Source organism: Sciurus carolinensis, chromosome 4 (genome assembly GCF_902686445.1).
Source record: "Sciurus carolinensis chromosome 4, mSciCar1.2, whole genome shotgun sequence".
Classification (NCBI taxonomy): Eukaryota; Metazoa; Chordata; class Mammalia; order Rodentia; family Sciuridae; genus Sciurus; species Sciurus carolinensis.
In genome coordinates, this window is record NC_062216.1 from 74,895,530 (window position 1) to 74,919,929 (window position 24,400).

Sequence of the window (24,400 nt, forward strand, 5' to 3'; positions counted from 1 at the left end):
TCATAAATTTCTGCACAGAGAAGAAGTCAAAATCAGAGATAAATTCATTCATTTATTCATCTCCTCATTCATTTATTTCTGTCAAAAAAACATTTAGGAAGCTCCTACTTTTGGCCAATAACTCAGCAGAACTCTGGGAAAACACAGACAAATACAATGTGGCCTATAGTTTTTGACCTTGGACAATTCCCCAGCACTCTTCTGATAACAAAAAGCCTTCTACAGTTAGTCAATCTCACCTACAGAAAGGTTAAATTCAAATCTGCATATTAAATGGTGAGACCTGTAGCCTCTTTTCCTGTGGATTGCTCATGACTCCTTCCCACATCCCTTCCCACAGCTAGCCTAGCAGAATAGCCAAGAATAAATCCTAACATTCCTAACACAAATATATAACACTAAAGTAATATCCATCAGTTACTCTTAAATAACCAATGATCCCCGGAGTTAGAGGAAAACCTCCAACAAGAATGAAATGTTAGCTTCCACATACCAGTGAAAACATTTGTTGTTTGTTTTTTTGGGATTTGGCTTATTTCACTTAGCATGACAGTCTCCAGATCTATCCATTTACTGGCAAATGTCAAAATTTTATTCTTCTTAATGGTTGAGTATATAATAACATTGTGTATATATACTACAATTTCTTTTATCTGTTCATCTGTTGAAGGGTACCTAGGTTGGTTCTATAGGTTAGCTATTGTGTACTGAGCTGCTATGAACATTGATGTCGCTGTGTCACTGTAGTATGCTGATTTTAAGTCTTTTAGATATAAACTGAAGGGTGGGATCGTTGGGTCAAATGGTGGTTCCATTCCTAGTTTTTTAAGGAATCTCCATACTGCTTTCCAGAGTGGTTGTAACAATTTGCATTCCCACCAGCAATGTATGAGTGTACCTTCTCCCCCACATCCTCGACAACATTTATTGTTACTTGTATTCTTGATAATTGGCATTCTGATTGGAGTAACATCTCAGTGTAGTTTTAATTTGCATTTCTCAAATTGCTAGATGTGTTGAACATTTTTACATATATCTGTTGACCATTCATATTTCTTCTGAGAAGTGTCTGTTCAGTTCCTTTGCCCATTTTTGGTTTTTTTTTTTTTTTTTTTTTTTTTTTTAGTGTTAAGTTTTTTGAGTGCTTTATATATCCTGGAAAATAATGCTCTATCTGAGGTGCAGGTGGCAAAGATTTTCTCCCATTCTGAAGGCTCTCTCTTCAAGTTCTTGTTTGTTTCCTCTGCTATGAAGAAGCTTTTTAGTTTGATGCCATTCCCCTTTATTAATTATTGATTTTACTTCATGCGCTTTATTAGTCTTGTTAAGGAAGTCAGTTCCTGAGCCAATATGTTGGAGTGTTGGCCTAAATTTTCTTCTAGTATCTGCAGACTTTCTGATCTAATTTCTAGGTCTTTGTTCCACGTTGAGTTTTGTGCAGGGTGAGAGACAGGGGTTAAATTTCATTCTACTACATGTGAATTTCCAGTTTTCCCAATACCATTGGTTGAAGAGGCTGTCTTTTCACCAATGTATGTCTTTGGTGCCTTCACTTTTTATTTTGAGACAGGGTTGCTTAGGGCCTCACTAAGTTGCTGAGGCTGACTGCAAACTTGCAATGCTCCCGCATCAGCCTCCTGAGTCACTGGAACTACAGGCATGAGCCACTGCACCTGGCTCATTTTCTTTTTTTAATTTCTCAAAGTATATTTATGATATTTCTTTTGGTTGTATGTAATAGAAGCAAACTCTACCTGTCTGAAATGAAAGAACAGAATTTAACAGGAGGATGGTATGGGGAAAAGACATTTATAGCATCCAAGAGCAGTAAGAGATTATATCTGTAATCCCAGCTACTCAGGAGGCTGAAGCAAGAGAATCACAAATTCAAGGCCAGCCCAGGAAATTTGGTGAGACCCCTCCCCATCTGAAAATGAAGAAGTAAAAAGGACTAGGGATGCAGTTCCACAGTAGAGTGCTTGCCAAGCATGCATAAGGCCTTGGGTTCAATTCCCAGTATTAAAAATAAAAATCTAGAAAAAATATCTTTTGTTAGTCTAAGTTTTAAACTAACGCATGAGCCACAGATCTGGAGTGACCCTTGATTTTTTTAGGGAGCTCATGGGGAAATATATATTTTCATAATAATACTAAAACATTATTTGACATTTTTATTGTGCTGACTGTGTGCACTGATGGTCCAAAATAATGATGACCAAAAACTGCTTCTTACTTAGCACAAATCAAGGTGGTGGCACAAATTGTACTAGTATATATTGCATTCTTCACCACTACACACAATTAACAACAATAACAAAAACAGTTTTACTTAAAGTATTTCCCAAATGAAGCAGCAAAATCTTGTTATTTAATTTTTGAAAACATTAAAACATTATATTAAATCTTAAATGTTCTTACCACCAAAAAAATGCTATCTGAAGTAGCTGATATGTTAATTTCTTGATTGTGATGACTGGTACGCATTTTACAATGTATACATAAATCAAAACATTGTGCTATATACTGTATATGCAACTTTTGTCAATTATATGTCAATAAAGCTGGAAAAATAATGAAAAAAAAAAAGAAAATTCCCCCAAATTAATGTCAGACACCAAAGTACAGATCCAGGATATTCAGGCAACGCCAAGCAGAGCAGTGGAAATACACATGCACACACATTCACACACACTTGTACACGTAAGAGTAACATATTCTTACCACAGAAAATCAAAGGTAAAGAAAAATTCTGAAAGAAGATGAAGGGGAGGAAAAACATCTTTCCTGTAGATGAGCAAATATAAGAATTACATCTGTCTTTTCCACCAAACCATTTAAACAAGAAGAGAGTGTAAGGAGGTTTAAAATGTTGAGAGAAAAGGCCCTCCAACTGACAATACTGTACCCATCAAAATTACTCTTCAAATGTGAACTAGAAATAAAGATGTCATCAAACAAATACGGAGGGAATTCATTTACAGTAGACATGCCAAATAAGAAACATCAAAAGAAGTTTCTATAAACAGTAAGAAAAATGTTGTAGGTGAGATGTTTCATCTATAAAAAGAAAGGAAGAACACCAGAGATGAAGTAGGTGAAGGTAAAAATTTAAAACAATTATTCTTACTTAGTCTCAGAAATGAAAGGATAACTTTCGCAAAATAATAATTGCAACAGTGAAAATAGAAAAGTAATTACTAGGGACAGGAAGGAGGGCCAGGAGGCAGGGAGGTGGGGATCGCAGGGGTGTTAAAGGTAAACGAATGGATAGATATGATCAATGCACTATATGTGCGTGTATGGAAATACAACAGTAAATCCGCTAATCTGTACAGTTAATGTGCTGATATAATTATATACGTGGTTTAGGGGGTTTTGTTGTGCTTTTGTTTGGTTTTGTTTAGTTTGGTACTGGGCATTGAACCCAGGGATGCTTAATCACTGAACCACATCCCCAGCCCTTTGTAAATTAATTATTTAATTTTTTGTGACAGGGTCTTGCTAAATTGCTTAAAATCTTGCAGAGTTGCTGAGGTTACCATGCCCAGCTAACATACATGTTTGACTATGAAAATATTCATTTATTAGTATCCATTTAATTGTATATTGACAATATAATTATTAACATAATTGCTTATTGATATTGATGATGTCTGATTGATTGGAAATACTAAAATAATTCACTCTGATAAATATCATTCATCAATAATAATTTATATAACTCATCCAGTAGATAATTTATATAACTCATCCAGTAGATAATTTTTTTACTTGTCAAAAGTTCTTTGCTAATAATATCTATATTACATATGTGTATATTCTATTATAGATATGATATACATTCTATTATATATAATTGATGTGCATATGGTCTATTATGTAAGACACATATATTATCTTTATCATATACAATAAAATATACACATATTTAATACCCATATGTTAAACATTTTAGTTTTATACATATAGTTGGTATATATATACATATATATACATATATATGTGTGTATAAATATATATATGTGTGTATATATATATATATGTTAATTTTCCATCACTATAACAAAATGTCTGATACACATCCCTTATAAAGTAAAGACTGGGTTATTTTGGCTCATGGTTCTAGAGGTTCAAGTCCAACATTGGACAACCACATGGCTTGAATGTCAAGTGAGAATAACACATCATGGCAAGAGCAAAGGAGAGAGAGACTGAAACTGAGATGCCACAATCCCCATCAAAGATAAACCCCCAATGATCTAAGAACCTCCGACTGGGCCTCACTCCTTAATCCAAAGCACCTACCCATAGCACCACTCTGGGGACCAAGACTTTGCATACAGACCTTTGTGGACACTCATACAAACCATAGCAATTTGCACATATAATTTTAAATTGTTTTAAATAAATCTATATAACTATAAAATGAAGAACACAAAGCATATTTCCTAATCTATTGAAATAATGCAAAGTTCCTTTGAGACCAAAGACATTTTCTAACACATGGAACATCTGTTTCATCAAATGTGGGGATTACCAAGTCATACATATCATACTTCTGCATCTTTGTACTTAAAGAAAATGAGTCATTTTATCCAACAAAAGAAAAAATTTTTTTTAGGTTTTTTGCATTTCACCTTAGTCAGCCTACATGTGTTGTTGCTTAGTGCTTTGTCATTTCCTCATCTTGTTATTTATTGGAGTGAGGAAAATGTGTTGCCCAGTAACCTCCCTTGAACTTACGCAAGGAGGGAAATACTGAGTTAAATGCACAGTCACCAAACAAGCTAGTAATCTATGTGTACTAGTGTTGAATTTTCTAAAAAGAGATAAAGCATTAATCGTTTATGATTCATTTTCCCTGGAATTTTGCAAATCAAACACTCTTGGACCCAGAAACTAAGAAGAGAAAGAATCAGAGAAAGGATGAATTCATCCAAATCATCTGCATTACGATGCACAGGTAAATTTGCAACTCTCCCTTTCCTCCCATAGATATTTTATTGGAAAAGGAGGAGATAAATATGGTGAGGGGCAAGACAATAGAAAAGTACTCAGGGAATTAGAGGGAACAAAATAGAAAGGAATGAGAAGAGGGTTAAAAGAGGTTTAGAGAGGGAAGTGATGAGTGATGTTATAAGACTGTTATACTGGGAGCCTGTTGACTTGAGTGCAGGGAGAGCTACCAGACTGCTGTTTCTCCCTTTCTGTGATGTCCTGAGTCACTTAACTTCTATGGATCTCACTTTCCTTGTCCTTAAAATGTACATTAGGAAGAGGGGGGAACTAGTACAGGATTGTCAGTGTTTTAGCTGATTAATTTACAGAGAACTTGATAAATGAGACACTGAAGAGAGAGGAGAGAGACAAGAAAAGCAGAGGGGTAGAAGGGATAAAAGGGAGAGAAAGAAAAAGAACCTTATAAATATGAAAGTAAATTTTTAACTGGAAGAATTAGAAGGGAAAATTTGTACAACTGAGTTCATGAGTTAGTCTTAAAATTAGTGATTAATTAATTATACCAGTTACTCTTAAAGTGGGATCTTCAGACCAACAGCATCAGCAGTCCCTGAAAACTTGTTGGTTCCAAATGAACTCCTCTGAATTGCTAACTCTGAGGCTAAGGCCCAGCTATCTGTTTTAGCACTTTCAGCAAGGTATTTTGCTGCATGCTGATGTTTGGGAATTATACAATACAGACCATGTGAGTGGAAAGAAATAAGAATAAACAAGACTCTCTTAAATTTCGGTTGTTACCTTGTCCCAAGAAGACTGACTGTGTTTGAGTCTGCCTTTCTACAGAAAGAAGATTCTTCTCTTCCCAGGCATTCTTGTGGACTGTGGCCAGTGCCTCCATCCTGCTTCTCAGTGCCTGTTTTATCACCAGATGTGTCGGTGGGTTCTGAGGTCAAGTTCAATCTAATCTTCTACAGTGATATTAAGAGTAAACTCTTCCTTGCTGCCTCTGACTTTTCTTCTCCTGAAACTTGTCTTTCTATTTTGCTTTTTTCCCCTCTTAATCTCCAGGTCGTTCTTCAAGCCAGAAACCCCAACTCCTACAGGACCACTACTAAATTTCAGTGACCTCTGACACAGTTTTCATGATGGACATTTTTCACCTCCCTGTTGCTAGAGTTCTTCCTGTTGTACCCTGATCATTAGTGCAATCTTCTTTATGAGACACTAACTTGAAGCTTGGATTCACTGCTCAGGATCAGATATAAAACAAACTACTTTTTGGAAGAAAGGGTTGAGAAGTTAGATTTGGAATAAGAGGGAATGCAAACATGTTTGGTTTTTCTGGGTCTTTGGGTCTGAAATAAAGTGTATTCTTCTTCACAAGTCAGGAAAACCATGAAATGTGAATTCTCTCTTCTCTCTTTTAGAAAGTGAATCCCAGTGCATCTGTAGGTGGAAAGGAAAGTAAATAGGATGTAAACATGATGATAATTATTGCCACTTTTGTTATGAACACTAAACTGAGAAAAAAATTTATAAACAAACAAACAAAAAAGAACAATGAGCATTAACTGGACCCCTTTTCTTATAGTGACATATCATAGCTTTCAAATTTGTGATGAGAAAAAGTTCCAACCACATGAGAATTTACAGGAGCTCTCCTGCTACAATGATGGATCAGGTATAACAGTTCCCAAAATTGAACATCAAAATTTATAAATCAACAATTTATGGTTTCTAGACTGATTTTGGAATAATGGAAATATCATTGGAATAGATTCTGTTTTTTTAAAACAAAATGTGATATCCTACCTATAGAATAGAATGTTGAGGAATTGGTAAGATTAGAGGAATGAAACTTTGGAAATGTAATTAGCATTGGGGTAGAGAATCTCAGGGACAATTGAGAAAAGGTTTAGAATAAATTTGAGGATATGTTTGAACAGTAAATCTATAAATGGAAAATGTTATTCCCGGGAGTGTATAGTATTTTCTTTTTTATTCTCCTGTTTCAAAAATAAAGTAAAAGAAAAAAAAAGTGTACAGAGTAGAGAATTTGGTAGAACCTCAGAAATAAACTGCAAATACCTATATATCTTGCCTCGTTCCAAGTCTTAGAAAAATGCTACATGACACTAGGAAATGGACTCTCTTCTTTGAGTTATAGTTCCCTCACCATTAAATTGAGAGATTTTGGTGTTTTTGTTTGGAAAGAAATTTCAAAGGCTGAAATTGTATAATTCTAAGAAATTTTGCCCATCTTAACACCTTGGTTGAGAATATATTGTTTAGATAACAAAAGAGATGCTTGCTTATAAGCCACCGAGAAAAAATATATAGCTTTCATTTTCTGCCCTTAGTAGTCTAAGAACACACAATAGGGTTTTATTTATATCAATTGCATAACTGAAATAGATGGCATATATTGTTGTATTTACTAGCACTGACATCTATAAAATAAAGATATGTTCAAAAGACAAGAAAAATTATGTTCATATGTTTACTGACATTGGAACTATCTAAAGTCTTAATAAGGTGTGGGGTATGAAAAAGGAATTCCAAGGCTTCTACTATCAATGTTGGACTCTGTAGAATCAGAAGAAATTTTGTTTTCTCACTCAGTTCATCTGAGGCGCTAATTGAAATTTCTCTTCTCCTAGGGTCAGTTAAGAATTGCTGTCCATTGAACTGGGAACATTTTCAATCCAGCTGCTATTTCTATTCTACAAACACCATGTCCTGGATATCGAGTGTAAAAAATTGCTCAGGCATGGGGGCTCACCTGGTGGTTATCAACACTCAGGAGGAACAGGTAATGGGAGTACAGGCTCCTCCAGTGTTGATGTAATGTTCTCCATAGAATCCATCCTTTTACCCACACATGGGTCAATATATGACCCCAACTACAATTTGTTAAATGAACATGATGAAATGTATGCTACTTCTAATATTTCTGTAACTCATTATTTGTTTTAATTTATTTTCTTTATTAATGAACCTAACAAAAAGGGGATTTCCTTGTGGATTTACATTAATAGTTAGATGGGAGAAAGAAAAGAGAATTGGGAGTTAATTTTAGAATAATCCTTTTGTTTATGAACATATCATATGAGAGAAGAAAGGCAACTATGAACCATTATTTTTAAGTTATGAATAATAATGTTTTGTGCTAGATATAAACAATAGATTTGACTACCTATAAATGTAGGTAAACTTTGAATTAATTATTGAGATTCTCCTGTTGAGTGTTACCTTTTCAGTTTCATTTTAATGTGTATTTTACAGCAATAAAAAATTAGAAGATGATCCTTGATGATAGGACAATTTCAGATCCATTTATCTATCATCTCTAGTCTCAATCCTACTTTACCTCTTTCAATTGCAATGTCTTGCAACATCACTTCAGAAGTGAAATAGCTGATTTTCTCTTTTTGATTTTATCTCTTTCGTAGGAATTCCTTTACCATGCAAAACCTAGAAATAAAATTTTTTATATTGGACTAACAGACCAGGTGGTTGAGGGTGAGTGGCAATGGGTGGATGGCACACCTTTCACAGAGTCACTGAGGTATGTACCTTCCTGTAGGAAAATCACCACATTACCCACAATCCTAAAGTTAGACCACTGTTGATGGGCATTCTCAAAACTTTTTTATTGTTGATACATGAAGGTCATCCTTGGTTGTATTAGATTCAGAAAGAGGAAAAACTAGAAGAGAGAAAAGAGGCACAATCTCTTTCTTCTTCCATTTCCTGGGATTATCTCAAGAATCAAGGAAAAATAACCAGTGAAAAAGAGAAGGGTATTAGAATGAAAGAAATGCTTATTGAAGTTGCAAAATAAAGAATAGAATCAAGTATTATGCCCCCAAACTAGAATAAATTGAGAAAAAATAGTGTTTTAAGAAAGGTACATAAAACTTTTATTAAATAAATTTGTATGGTTTCCCCCTTTTAATGTGAAAGTGAGAACTCTTTGATAATGTCCCTTTTCTCCTTAATAACAATCTTGAATTATTAGAACACAGCACTTAAGATTTTTCTCTCATTCATTATTTCATTTTACCTAAATTACCCCTTTCTAAGACACATCAATGTTATTGGTCTTCATCTAGCTAAAGGTCAAAGGACTAAATGTCCTACTTAGCTAATAAACTGCAGTTTTAAGAATAGAATCCAGAGGCTCTGATTCTCTGGAGAAGTTACTTCATTACATCATTGTAAAATTGAAGGCTGTTCCTAAGTTAACACATACACTGAGTAGAATAAAGAGAACCAAGTTTAACATGAGATAAGAATGCAAAGGAAACAAATCCATCAGCTAATCAAGCCTCCCCTAACTTCTCCTCCTGGGTCTAAAACCATGAAGGGGCATGCCAGAATAGAAAGTATGAAGAATCCAGTTCAGTTTTAATACCCACACTCCATGAGTTGGACAAATGTTCTTGCTTTCCTGAGATTCCTTTTCTTCCTTGACAAAATAGAGATTATAATTTCTACATCACAAAATTTTTGTGAAGTGAAATAATACAAATGTGGTTTGCCTCATGTATTAGGTCACTTTATTTCCTCTTGCTGGGATTTAAAATTTTTCATGTCTCTTTTTCAGCTTCTGGGATGCAGGAGAGCCCAACAATTTAGTTACAGTAGAGGACTGTGCCACCATCAGGGACTCTTCAAATCCAAGACAAAATTGGAATGACATACCCTGTTTCTACAGTGTGTTTCGTATTTGCGAAATGCCAGAAATAAATATTTAAAACTAAGAAAAATCTTGAAGAACTATAGGCATGACTTAAATATATAAATGATAAGGAACAAGAACATGAATATTCCCATAGCCCAACAAGAGAAAATGCTCATTGCATATCATAAGGACTTCATAAGTATTCATTACTCAGATATAAAAAAAAATGGTTTTCGATGTTGTAATTCATGATGCTGACTGAAGTACATTTTTCTCTACATTAGTCTAAGGTCCTCTTCTCAAAATTTATAAAGCAATCCACTAGCCTGGAAAGGCAAGGAACTCTCCTTTTGATACATTCACCTCATTGGTATTTATATGAAAGTACAGGAACACAGAGCAAGTACAGAGTACAACAAAGAAGATTTTGGAAAGTACCTTTGAATGATTGCTTTATTGTCCCTTTCTAATTCCCGGAAAGCCTGTATTCTCATGTTGTTTTTCATCTCCTATCCAAAAATACATCTTCTCTATATTTTCCTGTATAATGACAAGAAGCATCTTCAAGTCATGAGATAAAATATGTTAATTTCACTGTTCCTCTGACTAATTATTTCTGATGACTCCTGTGTCATGTAAAACTTTTATTAAATAAATCTGTATGGTTTCCTCATTAATATATCTTCTGTGTGGCGAACATGAGCCATGGACCTGCGATTAGTAAGGGGAAAAATTATTAGCTTTTCTCCTTTGCAACTTCAAGAATTAGAAAACAAGGGGTAGAAAATACACACACACACACACACACACATTGACGTACATTTAGAAAGGAATCATACAACATGATAACTTTTAAATACTAAATTTAATTTTATTTGAATTAAATGAAAAATTAAAAATTTAAAGACTGTAGAACTTCAAAAAAGTATATGCTTTAGAGATTATGACATAAAACTTTTTCCTAAAATGTTGCTTTGTCTGGACTTGGAGTATAACTCAAAGGCAGAGCTCTTGCTTAGCATGTGCAAGGCCTGAGTGGATCCCTAGCACAGAAAATTAAAAAAAAAAAAAGTTGCTCTGAAGTAAAGAGAAATTATAAAGAATCATGTAAAATGTTCTTATTCTTTTATTTCCTCGTTCCAGTCCCTTTCCCTTTCTTGATGATGCAGTCTGAAAATCATTCATAAGGTGGAGCAGAATCTTTTTTATATGTGCATTTATGAGTACGAGTTTTGCAATCAAGTTTAAAATTTTCTCAAAAAAACATACACATTGGGGGCTGGGAAAATAGCTCAGTCGGTAGAGTGCTTGCCTTGCAAGCACAAGGCCCTGGGTTCGATCCCCAGCACCCAAAAAAAAACACAAACAAACAAACAAACAAAAAAAAAAACTTACACAATTTGTCAAGTTTATTCTACTATATATTTTTGTTGGTATTTTAAGTGTAATGTTTTATTTGAAAATGTTTTCTATAATTTTCAGGGTATTATATTGTTAATCTTTGTATATTAATAATTTAGTGAGAAATTTTACTAAACTCCCTATTTTTTAACATTTGGCCATATGGTCCCTCATATTTTCTATGTAGATATTTATACTCTCCATATAACTGAGCTAATAGCCTATTGGTCACTAGCCACAGGAGACTATTGAGTATTATCTTAATTGATATATACTAGAAATATAAAATACACACCAGATTATTGAGAACTTGAAAAACAACTATAGCACTAATAATTTCATATTGATTACATGATAAAATGATAATCATGGATATCATTTGAATATGTTGATTTAAATAGAATATGTTGTTTGAATTAATTTCACTTTTCTTTTTATTTATTTTTTAACCAAAAATAACTTTATTTTTTGTCTTCAAAAACACACTAATTTCTTCATTTTCCAAAATAATCATGATTAACTTAGAAAAATGGTCATACAATACATCTTCAAAGCATTTCCCTTTAATGGGAAAATTAGCTTTAGTAAATCTAAACATTAGAAGATTTAAAAAAACTCTTTTGTTGCCATTTTAAAATAAAACAAAATCTAGCATGAGTCATGGAAATTCTTTCATACTTCAGGTCTTTCTCCTCCATCTTTGGACAGTTCCGGTCTAGAAATAATGAGTTTTACTTTTTGCCTAGAGTTTTATTTTTATATTAAGCTAGCTAAGATAACCAACATCTTATTGCATAAAAGCTGCTATTGCAAGCACTTTGCTTTGCTCTCAACTTTAAAAAGAATGCTTCTAATGTTTTACATTGAGTAGAATAGTTGCTACAGATTTAGGGTAGACACCCTTTAGAAAATTCCTTTTATTCCTTATTTGTTAAAAAGTTGAAACTAAGTGGTTTCTTGATTTCATTAAATGATACCTCCTATCATTGGATATGGTTTGGCCATGTCCCCTAAAGTTGCATGTGCTGCAAACTTGGCCTCCCGAGTGGTAATGTAAGAAGTGGGGGAACTTTTAATAGGTGAGACCTAATGGAAAGTAATTAGGCCAGTTGCAAAACACTGCCCTTGGAAGGGACTAACGTAATTTTCATGGAACCCCAGTTAGCTCCCGTGAGAGTGGGTTGTGATAGAAAAAGTGACTATATTCCCTGTATCCTTCTTGCTTCCTGTCTCAATGTGTGTCTGCTCTTTCCCTCTCACGTGCCCTCCCACCATGATGCCATCCTCTGTGTTGTGATGTAGCCAGAGAGTTCCACCAAAGAGAACATTGATGGGGCCAGCTGACCTCAGGCTCTCAGCATCCAAAACTGTGGGCTAAAATAACTCTTTTCTTTATATATTTCCAAGCCTCTGGTGCTTTTTTGGTATAGCAACAGAAAATGGACAATGTCAACTCTCAAGCATCTCCTTTTCAATATTGATGTAAGGACTGGAGGTGCAGCTATGTGGCATGCTAGCATTTGTCTAGCACGCATAAAGTCAGAGGCTCAATCCCAAGTACCACAAAATAAGTAAATAAATACTGATGTGACTAATTACATTATCATATTTTCAAATTATCTACACAAATATACATTGTTTAAATAAACAAATTTTTCTGAAAGGGTTGTAATTGAAGGTAGCTGTTTTCTTCTGACTTCTAGTTCCTAAGCTCAAGAAGCAATTACATTCAACTTTTTAGATGTTTCTTCATCTATTGAGCTCCATGTTTCTACTCTCAATAGCTTCTAAATATAGTTTATATTATAACTTTTTTATTTCTTTTTAAATTTTTGGTTAATTTCTATTACTTGCACCTCGTGAACAAGAATATCTTCCTATTTCACATATGCTCAGTGTCTATTCTCTTGACACTATATGATCATTTATTTTTAAATTTGTATTTAAATGTTAAATATTCAACATTTACATTGTTGTTAATTTGTAAATATTATTCATAGCTGAATCTTGTACTATTATGTTTTATTGTACATCTAATAATATCATGTACTCTTAAGGTATTGTTTTTCATTGTGGTTAATGTCATCATTTTTCACATTTATCTAGATTTCTATGTACAGATATAATTCATCTAACTCTCCAGAACTGCACATCACCTCTCAATGCATTCAAATTTGTTCTGTAAGTCCCATATATTTGTAGCGGGAAAATCCATGGAACAGTATCCCCCTTTCCAGCTCTGAATTTGGACAGCTCGGTGGTTCATTTTAGAGTTATTATCTTGATTTTTATTATAATAATTTGTAATTTTAAGATTTCCAAATATGATATAACAGTACAATGAAATACTATTCACTTGTAAAGAAAAGATAAAAACAATTTCCAAACTATTATTAAGTTAAAAAAATTAAAAATATGTAGGTATTGATTATACCAGTATAAAATATTGTGGATTACATATTAATATATGTTCATAAAGCACTTTTATGTCTATATTTCATATAGTACACACCTAGCTTATACAGTATGTATACTTAACAATTCATATGTGGTATAAATAGCTATGTATTATGTACATAAACATATAGAAGTATATATAAGGAACTGATAATCATATTTCCTCTGAAGAGTCATTGGGGGACTGAAGATTTATTTCTTACTTTTATTTATGTGTTTCCTGTTTTTCCTCTTTAATAAACAAAAACACTGCTTAAAATGTTTTGAGTGTTTCAAGCTTCTAGGACTATCATAAACTAGTAAAATTTCGAGTTCATTTTTATTGAATTACTGTCAGCTATGTTTAAAAAACTGTGAATAAAAGAAGTGCCATGAGAGTTGAAAAGAGACTGAAAATGACTAAGACTGGAAACAGAGAGACCAATCCAAAGGCCAAGGCACTTGGGGGGTGGTGGTGGTTTTGGAGGTGATAAAAGATGATTGGCATTTGGACAAACAGATTATACAGATGTAGACAAAGGTGAATAAAAGATCACATTTTATTGACAACTGAATCTCTACCTATATACAGATTTGTACAAATTAAAAACAGAAGAATTAACTGTACAAAGTCTAGTAGCATCTACATAAAATTACTTTAACAGGTTCAATGCTGTGTAATTTAGTGTATATGATAAACAGAATTAAAACTACTTAGTATCACTTCAGTTAAAAGCATCAGTTTGAGATGTAAACACACAACACACACACACACACACACACACACACACAATCCCCACACATAATCAAACTACACTCCAAAATCAGAAAATCAATAACATTTTACAAAATAAATGTTTTTTTTTAAATAATGGCAGAGGAAGTCAGTTAAAAAGTTATTACTTAAAATTTTTCAGTGGAAAGCCAGGAAACATTAGCAAATTAAAATTTTTAAGAAGGTACCATATCTTATTAAAGTTGAATGGGACTGCTTCACAAGTGATACTACATACATAATAATATACATAATAATTTTAAGATGCCAAAACATTGACTTCCTTTCTAGTTTGAACTGTAGCTTTATAGCTCTAATATATTTTAACAATATAAATTAATGGGTTAAAATGTGACCTTCCTAATTCAAATTAAAAATAAAGGCACCAATATAGTAGAATTTCAAATAAGTAATAAATTTTAAGCATTAGCTAAGTAAAGAGCCAAATTATTCCCAGTAACTTTCCTAATAATTCCAAAGGGAATACATTTCATCTCTGGTAAAATATAGATCTGAGCCATAGCAGTGATTATCATGAGCAAGCAATGCAAAGGTGAGCTTTTTAGCTTCCCAAGGATTTTTTTTCCCCAGCTAAAGGACTGAAGGTATTGTTTCAAGTGGTCAATAATGATCTTTTTCACTAAAAATGATATTAAGTCAGTTTGATACTTCCTGCCTTAAAACTTGTTTAGAGTGGAGTAAAAAGAAGTTATTCACCATTTTTCTACCTGTTCAGCATCATAATTTAGAACTACTTTCTACTATTTATCTGGAAAATTTTCACTTACAAATATCAGTACAATGACATTATTACAAAGTCTGAAAATGAAGCATCAAACAACAAAAATATCACTTAAAGACTTCAAAGTCTGTGATATTTGGGTAAAAAAAATGATTCACCACTACCAGTTAAGAGTATAATACTTTTGAATTCTAAGAGTAAAGAATTAGAACAAGAGAAAATGGCAAAAAGATTGCATTATTCAAGCAATTCTGTTAGGTATGTAATGGATGCGTACCAAACAAAAAGTAATTCCCTTCAGATAGTATCAAGAAAGCAAAGAAAATGAAAATGGTTCTCATGAGTAATTCTGTCACAACACCATACAAAACCACATTATCTTACACACACACACACACACACACACACACACACACAATATTGAATGAATTGAACAAAATTAAATAAGAGCTCTAGACTCTGCATGTTCCCTCTGAATGATGCTGTACATTTTGCTTTGCTTGATTTGGTTCTTTTTTTTCTGTTTTCATCACAAGGATTGCTTTATAGGTTTCTAGTTGAATCCTGTTGCAGGTATCTTACAAATCCTACTTGTTTCAAAGTTACAAGGAAAATCATTCCAGGCCCATTTATCTTGGACATTAACAATGACAACGCAGTTTTCTTCCTGAAAGTTGTTGGGTTCATTCTCATGCCAGAATCTGAAAGAAAGAAGAAACATAGAGACAAATACATATGGATTACTGATATAGATATCAGGGGACCATGTCAGAGAAAATGCTCCCATTTGAACATTTTAGAGCTACATTGTGCAAGACAAGAGTCACTATTTGATGTGACTCTTGAGTATCTATTGAGTACTTGAAATGTGACCTCTCCATATGGAATGTGACCTCTCCATATGAGATGTGTTTAGGTGTTATGTGCACAGTTTACTTAGAAGAAAGAAAGAGTATAAAACATTTCACTAATAATTTTCTATTAATTACATGTCAAAACAAGATTTGGATTATTAGGCTAAATATATAACTAATGATTTTAAAGCATTATTAAAATAAATTTCACTATTTCTTTTTACTTTATTCATGTGATTGCTAAAAAATTTTAATTGTACATGTGGTTTTGTATTATATTTATATTATACAATATAGGTTTCACAGAAGAAAATGAGATTATAATTTTCAAAAAAAAATTATCATCAGGATGTGATGGCACACACCTTAATTCCAAAGACTAAGAAAGATCACAATTATGTTCAAGGCCAGCCTTGGCAACTTAACAAGGCCCTGTCTCAAAATAAAAGTAAAGGACTGGGGTTATATCTCAGTGTCCCTGGGTTCAATCCCAAGTACCAAATATATATACATACATATATATATGATATGATTATATATATTTATATATATACTATATTATACATAAAATTGTCCTTAAACTTGACATTTGTATAAGCAACATGGTATTATTATATATATTATATACATATGAATATTTTCACAAATAACTGTTAAACTATCCATTTGTCCATCAATATTGAATAAATAAATATACCAAAAATTTTGTTATGCTGCAACTGGGAATAGCCTATAGATGCTATTTGACCCTCAGTGCTCTATTCTGAGTAAATATTTTACATTGGTGTATCCACTCTAAAGTGAATTCTTCTTGCTACATCTTCTTACATTTGCCTATAAATGCCCTTAGCCCCAACCAATATACTCACGCCATGTGTGGGTTAAAGGGCGTCTGGTCCACCCAGTGCCATTGACCTTCCATATTCTCATCTGTGAGTCCCAGGAAATATGAAAATCGTCTATCCAAAAATTTAGCCACAAAGTTCTGCACACAAAATACAGATTTTTATAAATATATTTGATCTTAAGTGAGAAAGTCTTTGTTGAGAAAGAGAAAGGAAGTCAAATAGATTACTGGTTAAATCCTGCTTCTAATGTTAGTAAATGCTTTAAACTTACTGAATCCCCAGTTTTCTCATTGCCAAAAGGGACAACTTACTACTTCGTAGAATTACTGTGTAGATTAAATAAACTCATGCTTGCAGCTCTCTTAATACCTGCTTAATGGATTTTATTTTTAAGGGCTTTTGTTTCTAAAATTGTCTTTTTTAATTGACTATTTCTTTAAATTACATTTATTTGAATAGCCAGCAAGCCTATAGATGGCAAAGGCACAGAGACAGAATCCTCAAACTGTTGGCTAATAAAAGAATAGAATCTGAGTTATAAATATAGTATATGAGAAGATAAATTTCATCTTTGAAAAATTGAATTTACCTGAAGATTTCTTTATTTGGAATTAAAAGTATATATCTGAACTATTTTATCTAAACTTTATTCTGAGAATCTATTTCAGTCCTGAATAACCACTCATTTATCCACATACTCACCCAACATTTAATAAATCTTATACAGTATGCCTACCTGGCTCTGCACAGGACACCAGAGATACAAAGATGAGTATAGTATGGCCCCAGTCCTCTACCAAGCTGGAGTCAATGAGAAGATGGTGTAGCACACAGACAATTTTAGTACACTAGAGTAAATGCCACAACCTAACTTGTAAATGAGTTCCAGCAGTACCTACAACTTAGAATAGAGATGGTGGAGTAGGGAAAGTGGTCAGGGTTCTATTCTAGAGGAGATAATACTTGAATAAAACCTGGAAAGACAAGAAGTTGGCCATATAAAGAAAAATAACTAATTTTCTAACATGTAAAAGATATTTCACAGATAAGATGAATATCTTACTATATAATTCCACATGTATGTAATGTTTCTATTGTCAGAGAAATGATAAAGTACACTGTAACATATGGTGGGCTTTACTATTAAGAAAACCACAGTTGAGCTGGGTCTGGTGGCGCAGACTTGTAATCCCAGTGACTTGGGAGGCTAAGGCAGGAGGATTACAAATTCCAAGTCAGCCTCAGCAAAAATGACATGCTAAGCAACTCAGTGAGACCCTGTCTTTAAATTAAAAAAAAAAAAAAAAAAAGAACTCAGTGGTTGAGAGCCCCTGAGTTCAATCTCTGGTATGAGAAAAATTAAAAGAAAACCACACATGAAATTTTAAGAAGAAGAAGAAAGAAGAAGAAGAAGAAGGAGGAGGAGGAGGAGGAGGAGGAGGAGGAGGAAGAAGAAGAAGAAGAAGAAGAAGAAGAAGAAGAAGAAGAGAGAAAGAAAGAAAGATGAAACAGAAAGAAGAAAAGTAGAAAAAAAAGAAAGAGAGGAAGAAAAGGCCTTCCAAAGCAGATGGATAAGATGAAGCAAAGACCCAGAGGCATAGAAGAGCAGAGAATTTCTTTCCCTGGAAAGAGATTCAAAGTTGTAGAGAAACTGTGGTAGAGGTCCTGACAAACCTGCTCAGCTTCAGTGCTGATTGTCGCCAGATGGGCTCCCATCCCTGAACAGTTCTTTTCACTCTCAGCCCATGTTTTGTTGTCATTAAAAGGAAAATAGCATTCGGACTGGAAGACTTGCCAGCCAATAGGACAGCAATTCCAGGTATCTCCTCAGGTGAAAATTGAAATAGAAATCAATTTTTAAAGTTTTTCATCTGTGAGAGATTGCATAACTATCCTACTACTTAATATCCAATTAACATTTATGTCAATAAAACCAGGATTACCACAATCATTGTTTTCTACCCCCCCAAAATTTCTAAAAACTACATTCTAAATATCTTCTAAATAGTATCTGAAACCACAAAATGCCTATGAGAAAACCACAAAGTATTCTCTCAGAAGACAATGTCCCTATATTTGTTTACATTAAAATTTACAGTGTTTCCTTAAAGTCTTTTGCAAGACATCTTAACTGAAGGAGGCAAAAAATATGTTAAAACTCAAGCATTTCTCCATTCTCTCAAATGAGATTCTGCAAATTCCAGAACAATAAAAGAGAAAAAGAGCTCAGCTGACCTATATAATCTAAGAAGAATCTGTCCATATAACACATTGGGGAAATGGAATTATATTAATGTAATGTTTTGGATGTCAAAAATAGCCTATGAATGTGTGTTATATTCCACTGATTGTAGTCATGAAAAATATTTTTCCCAATTTACTGATATAGTCACCTCTATGACAGATTCTTACTTTATGTTATTTTACTCCTTCTTGGCTCACTGCTGATATTCTTTAAATCAAATTATGAACTTGAATAGAAATGAAAATAAGAAGACATTTGTTTATGCTCTCTGCTATCATTACCTTTCAGTACTGATTCTTCTTTGATGCATGTTAGCTGCATATGATACTCTGGTAACTTGAACCTTTGTGTTCCTCTCTTACAGCGTAAAGAGTTGTGATAAGTCACTGTCGATTAAAAAAAAAAAAAAAAAAAAAAAAAAAAAAAGTTTAGTTTCTTTTCCTTACATAACCACTTAAATAGGAAAATGAGGGAAGTCTGTCTAATTTTTTTCTCACCCTAATAGTTAAATCCCACACATTCTCTTTTCTTCCTAGGCAGTATCTTTGTACAGCAACAAGTGAATTGGTTGAAAGCAATTGTTGAAAATGAATATTTGATATTAATATTTATTAACATTTTCTCTGAAATATAGCCAAATGCTTTAAAGAAAGTGAAAAACATGAATGTACAATTTAGAAAACTATTGTAACATATAATAGTATGTTATACTCCAGGTATTTTGTCCTACTCAAGAAATAGAATATTGCCAAGACCCCAGGTGGCCTTCAGAAACAAAATGCATCCCACTTTTCCTTTAAGGTACCCATTTCATGACTTTTAAAGAACTTTGCTTCGCAGTTTTACCACTTCAATAATGTATTCCAAAACCATATGGAATTATGGTATATATTCCTTTGCTTCAGTTTTCTGTTCAATATTGTTTCTGAAGTTATCCATGCTGATGCATGTGCAATGATTCATCCATTTCATTGCTATAGTGATCTATTATCTTCATGCAATGCAACATATTTATCTGCTCTACTTCTAGCAGACATTTCTATTACTTCCAGTGTTTGGCTGTTGTGAAATATACTACTCTGAAAAATATTAACCAGCACTCTAAAGCACATATGCATGCATTTCTAAATTATATCCCTACAAGTGGGATTGATGACAATGGCATAAATGTGTTATAAACTATAACCATGGTAAATTTTTCCAAAGGGGTTGTCTACTTCACACTCACACAAGCACCAAGTCTTTAGAGGTCCAAGATCAATTTTCCACAGCATCAACAATATTGGGAAGTGCCAGGCATTTTAATCACTACCATCCGGAATGTGTGCATGGCCTCTCATTGTGAGTGGCAGTTGCATTCCTCTTAATGAAGTTGACTTTCCTGTGTTTATTTGACTTTCATTTTTTTTCCTTTTTTATAGTGTCTATTTAAGATTTTTTCCCATTTTGCTATTGTGTTGTAGACATTTTTCCCATTGACTTGAAAAGGTATTGTAGTACATATATATATACTAGTCATATATACTATAAATGTTTTCTCTTAGAGCTTTCCGTTTCCACTTTGGTGTCTTGCTATACAGTAACTCTTATTTTAATGTAAAATAATTTGTCAAAATTATCCTTATTTTATAGATGCATTTTGAGATTTAAGAAATCATTACTCTATCAACATCATAAAGATATTCTCCATTTATCTTTTTAAGACTTTATTGATTCACTTTTCATATTTTGGTCAATAATCCAATTTGGATGGTGTTTGTACTTAGTATGATGCAGCAGCCCAGTTTCATTTCTTAAACACAGAAAATTAATGAATTTAAATGTTAATTTAGCAAAACTATCCTCTTCTCATAACTATACAATATCACCTTCTGTTTTTATGTAAAGAGATTATCTATGCAAGATCTGTAACTAAGATCTCTATTCTTTCCACCAGTCTATTTATTTTTCTACCTAGGGAATATTACTTTTATTTTAATAATTTTATTATAGATCTTGATAGCATAAAGAACAAGTTTTCCTATGGCTGTGATGATGCTTATGGTTCTATAAATGTATACTTATCCTCAAACTTGATATATATGTGTTAACTATTTACAGTTTTTATATGTGACTCATTTCCCAATAAAATTTCTCTTTGAGGGAGTAAGGGAAAGAAAAAAGATGGTAGGAGGAGGAGAAAGGAAGAAAGGAATGAAGGATGGGGGAAGGGAAGGAAGGGAGGGATGGAGGGAAGTAAAAGGGATAAAGAAAAGAAAAAAATGAAAGAAAGAAAGAAAAAGAAAGAAAGAAAGAAAAAGAAAGAAAGAAAAAAAGGAAGAAGGGAGGGAGGAATGTAGGAAGGGATGGAAGGAGGGAGGGAGGGAAGGAGGGAGGGAGGGAAGGAAGGAGAGGAGGACAAAAGGGACGGGAACTTCCAACCTTGTTCTTCTTTTCAAAGTCAATACATTGGAAAGTTGCTTTTTTCTGCTTACTTCCTACTCATAAGACACAGCCCTTTGTAATCCCAGTGCAAAAACATGTACTATTTTCATCTGTTTTTACACATATCTAAAATGGTCTTTCATTCTGTGGCATAAGATAGCACCATCAAAGAATAGAAGGTCAACTAGGTAAGTGTAAATTCTAAATCAAAGACACTGAATATATTATACATTTATATGTTGGCAATAATCAAAACAGTAAAGACTTAGATTAACCTTATGAAAGTCGTTTTCAAAAAATAATTTAATAAGAGTTCCACCTTAGCTAATAACTTACCAAAACAATTTGCAATAAAACAGGCACTGAGAAGAGTGACGAAAACAATTGCAAAGACCCAAGTGATCAACTGAGAATGCCGGCCTCCTTGTATAAAAAAAAAAAAAAAAGGTAAAATAATTTGGTTATCTTCCTCTTGGCCACAAAGTGTAAGGAAGCCAATTCTACCAACAAGCAAGTTAAATATAAGAGCATCCAAGACATTTTAGGATCTAGAAGGCAGCTTAAATATTTTCTATGAACAGAATGATTTTAGAGCTTACTGTTTAAATAAGAAATAAAAAATGTGAACTTTCTTATAATTTTGGAATAGGGAACATTTTTATAAGCAAGGCATAAACCCAAAATTTATAAAAAATTGAGAATTTGAGTACATAAAAATTAAAACTTCTATATAACACAAATAACATAAAATAATAAGGAATATGTGGAAGAAAATTCTTGTCCCGATATTATAATCCAGATTGAATAAAGTATTTCAAAATCAATTAGAAAACTGAGCAAAACTTTGAGCAGGAAATATGCCAAAATTATAATTTGCTGAAATTATAAATGGCTATCAAAGTATACTCAATCAGGAAATATGAACTATAATATTGCAGTGTGGTTTTCATACAGATTTTTGGAGGTGAAGTGAAAATTGCAGTGTTGGCAAGGATGTGAGGAAATAAGCACCCACAGTCAGGAAGCAAATGCTGCTAAGACTATAAATAGAAAATCTTTCAGAAGTAGCAACTCAGTAGCATTTATTCATTTTAAAAATGCATTAATTTGCTACAAATAACAGAATGTACAATGCAATAACTTTGGAAATGGAAACGCTATAACTTAATATTTACATGTGTATTATCAATATCAGATCTTCTAAATTACAATCAGTGAACATGATGAAATTCTATGTAACAACTAAATAATCATGCATATCATTATGTATTAGCATAAAATTTCCCAAGACACATTGTTACATAAAAAGGAATTTTTCAGGACAACTGTACAATGTGATCTTACTGAAGGTCACCATGGTGGGTTGATGAGATTAATTTTATATTTACATATTTTTTTGTTAATTTTTATATTTGTAAAAACTTATTTAATGTTCCTACAACACAAATCTTTTGGTGTCCTTTAAGTCAACAAAATCAGAATCAGAGCCTCTGACATACCACGAGTCAAAGTCACTGTGTTTTCTACACCCTCCTTCTCTCTTTCCTGTAAAAGAATCCACCAAAGCGGAATGAAATTGACCAAGTTATGCTATGTACATATGTGAATACACTACGGTGAATTTTACCTTTATGTATGTCTATAAAACACCAATTAAAAAATAATAAATAAATAGGAGAAAGACTAGTAAAATAGAGAAAGAGGAACAGGAGGAGAGTGGAGAGGAGGGAAAAAGAAATACTGGGGACTCAAAAGAGGCAAAAGATATTCCAACATGTATGCTTGTGTCAAAATGTACCCCTATTGTATATAAATATAGTGCACTAATGAAAACATTTTTTGAAGAATCTTCCCAAATTATTTTCTTTCTTTTCACCTTATTTCTCTTTTATACACTTTTTCCCTCTCTTGGTACAACCTACATTTTCTAAAGAACTTTCTGCTACCCAACTCATCTGTGTCTATATTATTCCTCTTCCCCAAGGTCATCCTCATTTTCTCCCACTGCTGCTTCTCATCACTGTCTTCAATCTTTGTAATTATCTTCAATTCATATTGTTAACTCTTAGTCATAATTTCTTCTGCCTCTTTAAAGCTGAAAGAAGTACTTACGTTTACTCTGAGATTCTTCAAGCCCCATTGTGTTTACTCTATGTTGACCAGTGGTCAAGAGGACCAGGAACCTCCTCTATCTTTTCTCAGGGTATATATTTCTGTGCATTGAGAAATATGTGCAGAAATACTTCAGATTGAACACCAATTTTACCTTCCTGGTGAGATTAGAAAGTTCCCAGTAGAAGAGCTGACTCAAAAGAAGAAGTCTTTTAAAAAATTGGGTTTCTCTTGATATACGCAGGAAGATGGGGCAAAGTGAAAAAGGAAATTGAGAAAGCAATGCCCAAAAAGAGTTAGTAGATATTTCCATAATATACTGAGATCCCAAGTGTGTCATGCAACATTTCACAATTTGTTTTTCGTCATCTAGACAAAACATTATTAATACCCTGAAAGAAATAACCATTATGCTTAATAAAAATTTAATAATCATCCCCTCATCTTTTTCTTTTCCTGGATATTGTCTTTTCAAAGGCAGTTAAATGTATGAGATAAACTCTCCCTAGAAATTTCCTTGAACTGAATGAGGAATTCTCTTCTAGATGGCAAAGACAAGTGAGCAAGGAACAAAAACTTTTCATGTACATTTTGTATGTCTGTTGATGTAAAGACACAAATTATTTTGGAATTGAGGAAAGGGTGTGGAAATTGTCGATTAAATCCCAGGATCTTCTTATGTGAGAAAAAAATAGGATTGCTAAGGCAAAGAAAAGAAAATGGAAAATTCCTTGATAGTCACCAACAGGGTGCCTGACTTCACTTACTGTAAAGAGTGACTATTTGTGTCCCTTCAAACTTTGTTGGTTGAAACCCTAACACCCTATATGATATTTGGAGATGAGACCTTTGGACAACAAGTAGGCTTATATAAAATCATGAGGGTGGGGATCCTACTGATGGAATTAGTGCCCTTT

The 24,400-nt window shown here is 33.1% G+C and overlaps 2 protein-coding genes across 5 annotated transcripts; one reads left to right on the plus strand and one right to left on the minus strand.

The window, feature by feature from the left end:
- Window positions 1-4,778: 4,778 nt before the first annotated feature.
- On the plus strand, window positions 4,779-10,313 carry Clec4e (C-type lectin domain family 4 member E). 3 transcript variants are annotated; one of them, XM_047550201.1, is made up of 6 exons: window positions 4,779-4,963; window positions 5,803-5,895; window positions 6,551-6,640; window positions 7,620-7,771; window positions 8,412-8,527; window positions 9,569-10,313. In XM_047550201.1, exons 1-6 carry the CDS (start codon window positions 4,927-4,929, stop codon window positions 9,717-9,719), a joined length of 639 nt encoding a protein of 212 aa, XP_047406157.1. In that variant the 5' UTR covers window positions 4,779-4,926; the 3' UTR covers window positions 9,720-10,313. The 3 variants fall into 3 exon arrangements, with proteins under 3 accessions (XP_047406157.1, XP_047406159.1, XP_047406158.1); XM_047550203.1 differs by having other exon boundaries at window positions 4,779-5,895; window positions 6,028-6,640; XM_047550202.1 differs by lacking the exon at window positions 6,551-6,640.
- A 3,712-nt stretch (window positions 10,314-14,025) lies between these two features.
- Clec4d (C-type lectin domain family 4 member D) lies at window positions 14,026-23,646 on the minus strand. 2 transcript variants are annotated; one of them, XM_047551727.1, is made up of 6 exons: window positions 23,484-23,646; window positions 21,708-21,794; window positions 19,229-19,333; window positions 18,377-18,525; window positions 16,724-16,839; window positions 14,026-15,701 (listed from the first exon to the last, which is right to left on the minus strand). In XM_047551727.1, the coding sequence occupies exons 1-6, from the start codon at window positions 23,509-23,511 to the stop codon at window positions 15,554-15,556; spliced, it is 633 nt and encodes a 210-aa protein (XP_047407683.1). In that variant the 5' UTR covers window positions 23,512-23,646; the 3' UTR covers window positions 14,026-15,553. The 2 variants fall into 2 exon arrangements, with proteins under 2 accessions (XP_047407683.1, XP_047407682.1); XM_047551726.1 differs by having other exon boundaries at window positions 18,377-18,528.
- Between the last annotated feature and the right edge of the window lie 754 nt (window positions 23,647-24,400).

Coding starts and splice junctions, on each gene's coding strand:
- Clec4e (XM_047550201.1), top strand. CDS start 4,927: ATGAATTCATCCAAATCATCTGCATTACGATGCACAG. Junction 5,896..6,550: donor TTTTATCACCAGATGTGTCG/GTGGGTTCTGAG, acceptor CTTTTCTTATAG/TGACATATCATAGCTTTCAA. Junction 7,772..8,411: donor TCAACACTCAGGAGGAACAG/GTAATGGGAGTA, acceptor TCTCTTTCGTAG/GAATTCCTTTACCATGCAAA.
- Clec4d (XM_047551726.1), bottom strand. CDS start 23,511: ATGGGGCTTGAAGAATCTCAGAGTAAAC. Junction 21,795..23,483: donor TGAAGAATCTCAGAGTAAAC/GTAAGTACTTCT, acceptor TTTTTATACAAG/GAGGCCGGCATTCTCAGTTG. Junction 18,529..19,228: donor AGAAGAATCAGTACTGAAAG/GTAATGATAGCA, acceptor TTTTCACCTGAG/GAGATACCTGGAATTGCTGT.